The sequence below is a fragment of the Helianthus annuus genome, chromosome 2, assembly GCF_002127325.2.
Source record: "Helianthus annuus cultivar XRQ/B chromosome 2, HanXRQr2.0-SUNRISE, whole genome shotgun sequence".
Lineage (NCBI taxonomy): Eukaryota > Viridiplantae > Streptophyta > Magnoliopsida > Asterales > Asteraceae > Helianthus > Helianthus annuus.
The window spans coordinates 11,355,563-11,364,147 of NC_035434.2; the positions used below are offsets into that span (position 1 = coordinate 11,355,563).

Here is an 8,585-nt window from a genome sequence, read left to right on the forward strand (position 1 = left end):
ACGCGACTCGTTCAAACAAAAACATATCTACTAACAAAAAAATAAATATTCGGTTTATTTGGGTGGGTCAGGTTTCGAAAACACATCTACTAACGGTTTATTTGGGTGGGTGAGGTTTCGGGTTATTTAGATTATGGTTTCTTCCGGATTCGGGTTGGGTTCCCTAGATTATTAAAGAAAAAGAGCCCAAAATCTAATTAACATAATAGTCACGTACGCTTTCATTCTCCGTTGAGACAGAAAGGTAGGGTTTTTCGATGGTAACCCTTTATTTGGTTACATATTCTTTGATTCTTGTTAGTTTTTTGTTTCGATTTGGTGTTTCTGTATACCTACCTAATCTATGCCTGCAAAGTTATTAGGGTTTGATCTGAATATGATTATCATTATTATTATTTTTATCATTATTTAGGTAAGATATGCTTTGAATCTTGTTAGTTTTTGTTTGGCTTCGTTGTTTATGTATATCATTTCTCAAAAGTTATTAGGGTTTGATCTGATGCTTTGATTCTTGTTACTTTTTGTTTGGCTTCTGTGTTTATGAATACCTGATCATTGCCTGCCTGCATGCAAAGTTGTTAGGGTTTGATCTGATTATTATAATTATTGTTGTTGTTATTGTTATTATTATTTAGGTTACATATGCAGCTTTGTTTCTTGTTAGTTTTGTTATATATAACTTTCCTCCAGATTTCTAAACCCTTTTTTGGGCCCAGTTTTTAAAAATAAAAATACAGGAGTTGGTGACGAACGACCGTTGCAATGTCTGAATCCAAAGCTCAAGACGACATCGACAAGGAGGCTTTTGAGCAATGGAAATCAAGGTGGAACAAAAAGTACACTACCTCTAAAGAGGAGAAGATTAGATTCGAAAAGTTTCAAAAAAATCTCCGTCTAGAAGAGGCTAATTCTGGTAATTCAGGACCATCAGAACCACCTTGGACGGCTTTGGACACTCATGCGGACGGTATTCCTTTTGAGCAGTACAGGGTAGAGATCCTGGGACTGGAACCGGACAATCCTGAGGAGCGCATTGTTTCTGATTCTGATAGTGAGGAGCGTGAGATTTTTATGAAGGGCTATGGTAAGGCTCATTATGGAGTCAAAGATAAGGATGGTAAATTCCAGCTGAAGTTTATTTACACAAAGAATCTGAGAGATACTAGTGATAAAGATTCCTGGTATGTGCCGCCTGTTGACAACGGCCAATGTAAGTCCCTCCCCCCCCCTGATTAGTTTTAGTACTAATATTTGAAGCCTCCTAATTAATTAATTAATTAATGATACAACAAGAAGATTCAGAACTAATGACTTTGTACACAAAGAATCTGAAAGGTCCATTTCCCTGGTGTGTGCCGCCTGTTGACAAAGGCCGAAGTAAGTCCCCCCACCCCCCCTCTGATTAGTTTTAGTACTAAAATTTGAAGCCTCCTAATTAGTGATACAACAACAAGATTCAGAACTAATGACTTTGTACATGTGGCTAAATGTTAGGTGATCATGAAATAGATGATACCAAAGAGGAGGAGGAGCATGTTACAGCCAAACGTCAAAGTATGTTCGTCTCTCTCTCTCTCTCTGATTAATTTTATTCAAGGTTTAAAAAGGCTAAAACGGGTATCGAGGCGTTTTCCCTTAGCCTCACGAGGCGTAAGCCTCGAAATATTATTAAAAAAAGTTAAAAAAATATAGATATCTCTCATAAAAATCACAAATTAACATAAAACAAACATCATAAATAGAAAATAGTTCAACAAACAAGGTTTAACATAAAACAAACACCATAAAATAGTTCAACAAACAAGGTTTAACATTAAACAAACTCCATAAAATAGTTCAATTAGCTTAAACTGACATCTAAATATCATGATACTCGTTCCACTCCGCATCATCATCATCATCCTCCTCCTCAAGGTTTTCATATGGCGGATTTAGATCGTCATCGTCATCTTCATCAACCAAAGTAATAACTCTTTTCCTTTTCCTCCTAGATGAACTCTCACCTTCTTCCTCATTTGACTGCCTGGAGAAGATGATTGACTGCTGTTCTTCGATTAGGGTTTTCTTATAACCTACGATATGTTTTTTTAAGTTAACTATTGGACTCGTAATGTTTTTTTAAGTTAACTGTTGGACTTGACCACCAATTAGGCCCAATAAAAACTATTTGGGCCGAAAAAAATAGTCCAGAAAACAAAAAACTGATCAATTTGCACAAGTCTGGTGAGGCTTAAGCCTCACCGCCTCGCCTCACCGCCTCACCGCCTCAGACCGCCCTCGTATGGTTGAGGCTTAGGTTTCAGTTCCGCCCTGTGAGGCTAAGCCTTAGTTGCGATTTTTCAGCGCCTCACCTGAGGCGTACGCCTCGAGGCGCGCCTCTAATCGCCTTTTTAAACCTTGATTTTATTACTAATTGAAGCCGACTAATTAATGATGCAACAAGATTCAGTACTAATGGCTTTGTAAATGTTAGGTGGTCGTAAAAAAGATGATACCAAGCATGTTACAGCCAAACGCCAAAGTAAGTTCCTCTTTCTCTCTGATTAGTTTTACTACTAGTATTTGAAGCCTCCTAGTTAATGATACAACAACAAGATTCAGTAGTACTAATGGCTTTGTACATTATGCGGCTAAATGTTAGGTGATCATGAAAACGATGATACCAAACGCCATAAATCAGGCTGTGGAGGAGGAGAGGATGCTGCAATGACTGTGGAACCAGAACAGTGAGTGAAAGGTTGTAGAAATGGGCAAGTTATTAAGTAGTGGGTAGGATTCAGTCTTTCAGTTGCAAATGCTATATTTTACCTTTTAATGTTGAACTTCTACACTCGGGTTTACAGAAGCAACGGTTAGGACATCTTTATAATTATAGTTTAGCTGAGGAATTGTTATACTCTGATTATCATAGTAAAGTAATTAGTAACATACTACGAACGAAAGGTATAAGTAACTGTAGTGTATACATGACGAAAATTCAGTAACAGTAATGTGTTCATGTTTTGCTAAAGATCAAGCAACATACTTTCATCTTTTGCCATTTTAGCAACCTGTTTAACGGAGTTGCTTGATTCCGGTGAAACAACTGAACTGAGATCAAGCTCCGAATGCGAAAGATAATTCTCATTTAATTCTCGTTTCACGAACCGAATTGCATAAACCCTAGATTCTTCACTCCACAAACTCCATAAGTTTCAGCAGATTCAATATGAGTTTCTTTCTAATTGAGCTTGAGCTTCAGGACCTAGTGACGGAACTTGATCTTCAACATCTGGAGTTAACAGGTTCTACTTTTTAACGTCATCATTCGAACAAGGACCTCTCAAGATCAACCAAAAAATAAGTGGTAACATACTGTAATGTCGGGGCTACTGCGTTTTCTGGACTACGTTTAAGTTTTCGCTCATGTGCGTATAACACCTGTTAAGCTTGAAAAGTGTTCCACCTCGCGTACATGATTTAAGCTTTTATAGATTCAAATCCCATATCCCTTATATCAGAATTTTGAGCATCGCTTAACCCTTGTAACGCGCAACACAAACTGTTTGAACTCGCGGAATGATTTCGATAACATGCCGCACTTTGACAACAAGATTCAGGTAACAAGACAAAAAAATTGCAGTAAGAGCTTAGACCTTTAAAATTTTATGGATTCTAATTGAGGTCCCATCAGCTAAAGAATGACAAAAAGTTATTAGACGGAGTTAGAGAAAGTCGCCTCGGCAGCCTGCCTTGTAGCGACTACTCGGGGGAGTACTCGGCCTTGGAAACCTTGTTTTACAACCATGACATCATTATAACTTAACAAATCATAATATAATCATCATAGATTAAAAAACGGCCGAGATGCGCACCTCGAGGCGAGGCAGTGAGGCACCCAAAAATCGAGTATAGGTGGTGCTTCAGGCAGGCAGACGTGTCATAGGGCTAAGGTGGTGAGAAAAGCTGCGCCTGAGGGATTTTTAATGTATGTTTTTTTATGAATTTGATGATGAAATTAATTGGTATTTTATGTTTTATGAGATATATATTTTATATATATTCTTTTTAATTCCGCATTAGTTCGCCTTGAGGCCTACGTACATAATAGTCCATAAATTAAATAAAAAGAGCCGAAAATCTAATTAACATAATAGCCCATCATCACGCTTTCATTCTCCGTTGAGACAGAAAGGTAGGGTTTTTCGATGGTAACCCTTTATTTGGTTACATATTCTTTGATTCTTGTTAGTTTTTGTTTCGATTTGGTGTTTCTGTATACCTACCTAATCAGTGCCTGCAAAGTTATTCGGGTTTGATCTGATTATTATTGTTATTATTATTTAGGTTAGATAATGCTTTGAATTTTGTTAGTTTTTGATTCGCTTTGGTGTTTATGTATATTAGTTATTAGGGTTTGATCTGATTCTTATTAGTTTTTTCTATGCTTATGAATACCTAATGCATTCCTGCCTGCCTGCGCGCAAAGTTATTTATTTATTATTATTATTTGGGAGGTTACATATGCTGCATGTTTTGATTCTTGTTAATTTTGTTATAAATAACTTTCCTCCAGATTTTTAAACCTTTTTTTGGGCCCAAAAAATACAGACCGTTGCAATGTCTGAATCCAAAGGTCAAGACGACATGGACAAGGAATAGCGACGAAGCAGTAGCGGCGACATCTTTAGCGACGACATGTCGCCGCTATTGCTTTTTTCTATCTTTAGCGACGACTTTTTCTAGCTTTAGCGACGATTTTTGTCGCCACTAAAGCTGAAATTTCTTGTAGTGGAGGCTTTTGAGCAATGGAAATTAAGGTGGCAAAAAAACTACACTACCCCTCGAGAGGAGATGTATTGACCTATACTACACCTATATGATACGATATCACACTTATAGGCTTGTACGAGGTCAATACGTGACCTGTACGACGCTATACGATACGATATCACACTTATAGACTTATACGAAGTCAATACGTGACCTATACTACATTATACGATACGATATCACACTTATAGGCTTATACGACGTCAATACGTGACCTATACTACACCTATACGACACGATATCTCGCTTATAGGCTTATACAACGGGACCTAAACCACACCTATACGATACGATATCACACTTATAGGCTTATACGAGGTCACTACGGGACCTAATATTTGTATTATTTTTAATTCTTATAATTCATAATATTTGTATTATTTTTAATAATATTGTTTTTTTATAAATAAACATGGAAGTACCCCAAAATACACACAATTAATTTACTTTTTTTTATAAATAAACATAGGAATACACAATAAAAAAATACAAAAATGAAGCTTTATATACGCTCCTTAGAGGTCCCTACGCAGCGTATGAGACAAAAATGACACAACTACCCTTGTATTTGGCTTCGTATAGCCTCAACACAAGTGTATAAAAGACATTTTCAGACATTTATATACGCTCCTTAGAGGTCTATACGCAGCGTATATATGCAATAAGGGTTAAAAAGATAATTTAACCACATGTTTGGGGTTAAAAATTAAAACTACCCTTTATATATGCTGCGTATAGACCTATACGCAGCCGTATATAAAGGTTTGAAAATGTCTTTTATACCCTTGTGTTGAGGCTACACGAAGCCAAATACAAGGGTAGTTGTGTCATTTTTGTCTCATACGCTGCGTAGGAACCTCTAAGGAGCGTATATAAAGCTCCATTTTTGTATTTTTTTATTGTGTATTCCTTTGTTTATTTATAAAAAAAAGAAAATTATTTATAAAAAACAATATTATTGGTAAATAATAAAAATAAAAAAAAAAATATATAAATATTATGAATTATAAAAATTAAAAAAGAAAATTATTTATAAAAAAACAATATTATTGGTAAATAATACAAATATATTGTTTTGTTAACGTTTAAATTAAATTATTGTATTCCTTTGTTTATTTATAAAAAAAAAGAAAATTATTTATAAAAAAACAATATTATTGGTAAATAATACAAATATATTGTTTTGTTAACGTTTAAATTAAATTATTGTATTCCTTTGTTTATTTATAAAAAAGAAAATTATTTATAAAAAAACAATATTATTCGTAAATAATACAAATATATTATATTGTTATCGTTTAAATTAAATTATCTTATCGTAGCGTATCGTATTGCATCGTATCGTATCGTATTGCATCGTATCGTATCGTATTGCATCGTATCGTATTGCATAGTATATAAGTCTCGTATAGAGACCTATACGGGTGTTATTGTATAGTATAGTATCGTATCGTGTCGTATAGTGTAGTATAAGTCTCGTATAGGTTTCCTATAGGTCTTGTATATGCATATAGGATTAGACGGTGTAGGTCCGGCTAGGAGGATCTAGTCGCCTAATCCTTGTATACTAACCAACCCGGTTGTGCGGAATCCAACCGGAAAGGCAAACCGAGATAGAACACGCACAAACACAACACGCAATATTCACCGATTAACACCACTGTATTAATACGTATGAAAGGTTCGGTTACAAAGCAATGTTTACAAATGTGTTTTGCAAACTCTCTAAAACTCTCGTGTGTGCTCTCACAAATATGCTCTCTGTGTTCTTTCTGTGTGTTCTATATTTTTCTTATCCACAGACAGTCTAATTATAGACACAGCACAACGAAATCAGATCTTGGCGAATCAGAACTTGGCGAATCAGACTTGAGGAAACACAACATGCTTGACGAAACTCAATCTTGGTCGACGAAATGGAGATCATGTCGACGAAACAGAATGTTTCGTCGACTTCCATTCATGTTTCGCCAAGCTTTGGGCTTTGGCCCAACTGATGAAGCCCAACCTTTAATACTCCGATGTGTTATAAGCCCAAGCCTTGATTTCTTGTCTTGTTTCAAGCCCAAAGACTAAGGATCAGTTCTTTATGTCTCTTGGCCTGATATGCTCGATCTTTTACACGACGGAGGAAAGTCGTGTCTTGATTCAAGGCACGTCGTGTCGAGTCGCGTCCACAAACCATGTATCAACAAACTCCCCCTTGGACGCTACTCGCGAGATTCGCCTTTGATGTCTTCAATGTCGGAGGATCTTCAATGTCTTCACGTCTTTGAAAGCAGAGAGTGTATCAACAAACTACCCGTATCATGTAGGAAGTGTGTTGACAAACTCCCCCTTAACATAAGCTCCCCCTTGAGTTATGCTCGTGAAAGGCTTGATCTTTATAGATTGAGATCCTTGTGGTGTTGATGATGGTCAGCGGCAACTCGATCATCTTCATCACTTGAGTGCCTTCACGTCGTGTCTTCATTCCGAAGCTTGTCATCGACCATGTTCTCCTTGCCTTTAGAATCTGCACACGCAAGAAATCTAAACGCGTAATGAGAACAATTGCTTGGAATATAGTTAGCATAAACAAATGACACACGTATGACCATGTTTCAATCAACTACCGTCCGACAGTTTGAAAGTTTAAAAAATTTATCAATTTTAGTTTCTAACTTTCAAAAACTTGCAAATTTCGACCGTTTATGAAGTTTTAGTCAATTCGGTTTTCGTTCAGGTTTCAGGTAACCAAGACTCGAGTTCCAACATCGTACGATCGAAAATAAATTAAAAACAAAATCTTTTTGGTTTTTATAAAGTTTATATTAAAACACACCTAAAATCTTTTTGGTATTTTTGAATATTTTGAAATATAAAGACTGAAAGCAGTAAATAAATATATACAGACATTCTTTTTGCGAGTTTCGAGGGTAAGAGAATCATATCAGTGTACGGTCACGCCAAAACACTCTTGTTGTTCAGTTAGTTAGCATTAAGATAAGCATCCTATAACAATTATCGGTATTGTTGTCCACATAAGCTCAACTTATCAGATGTAATCATGTTTAGGGGATACGTTAAGGTATGATTTATACTTACCGACCGGTGTTCATCCACATCACGACACATTCCCGTATCAAGGTATGCACGAGGGTTCATCTTACCGGTGAGTATACCGATTATCATCTGTTTGACCGTATAAGATGTGAGATACTCACTTATTTTGATTTGAAAACCAAGCCCTATGTGATATAATCACTTATTGATGAGGAACTTGATTTTCATATGCATGAGGGCACAGGAGCAAGTCCGTGAACAGGTCAGTACTTTCGTACAGCAGAGAGACGAACTTGACTCCCGGATAAATGTGATATATAATCACTTATTTGTTTGGACATGTGATTGTTTATCACTTATTGAGGTCGAATGCAATATGTACACGTATGTATAGTATCATGGAAGATCTAGACTTGCTTCCCCGTTATTTTTCGGTAAAAGATACAACCATGATACCCAGATGATAAGCAGCATAAAGACCGAATATCTCAGAACCTCGGCAATCTATCAAACGAAATTTCGGTACTAAGACCATATGCCAATGAATGGTTCCCACCTGGTCTTCAGTCGGTTTAAGATTTATATCACCCTGCACACTTTAAAATGATTGTGAGCCTACCGATACATCTTATATAGAGCTGCTTATCGTTTTTCATTTTAGGTTTAAAGAGGTTTGGATAGACCACTGATGTACTATCATTTTCTCTTTTGCTCGCCAGAAAACTCAT

At 36.2% G+C, this 8,585-nt stretch overlaps 1 protein-coding gene across 1 annotated transcript; it reads left to right on the forward strand.

The window, feature by feature from the left end:
• The first annotated feature begins 653 nt into the window (after nt 1-653).
• Nucleotides 654-2,880, forward strand: LOC110923946. Its single transcript, XM_022168002.2, has 5 exons — nt 654-1,210; nt 1,297-1,377; nt 1,495-1,554; nt 2,474-2,521; nt 2,642-2,880. The coding sequence occupies exons 1-5, from the start codon at nt 763-765 to the stop codon at nt 2,728-2,730; spliced, it is 726 nt and encodes a 241-aa protein (XP_022023694.1). The 5' UTR covers nt 654-762; the 3' UTR covers nt 2,731-2,880.
• The last annotated feature ends 5,705 nt before the right edge of the window (nt 2,881-8,585 follow it).

Excerpts from the sequence above, each read along its gene's own strand:
- LOC110923946 (XM_022168002.2), top strand. The coding sequence starts at position 763 with ATGTCTGAATCCAAAGCTCAAGACGACATCGACAAGGAGGCTTTTGAG. Across the intron at positions 1,211-1,296 it reads GCCTGTTGACAACGGCCAAT|ATTCAGAACTAATGACTTTG; the intron begins GTAAGTCCCTCC and ends TACAACAAGAAG. Across the intron at positions 2,522-2,641 it reads TGTTACAGCCAAACGCCAAA|GTGATCATGAAAACGATGAT; the intron begins GTAAGTTCCTCT and ends GCTAAATGTTAG.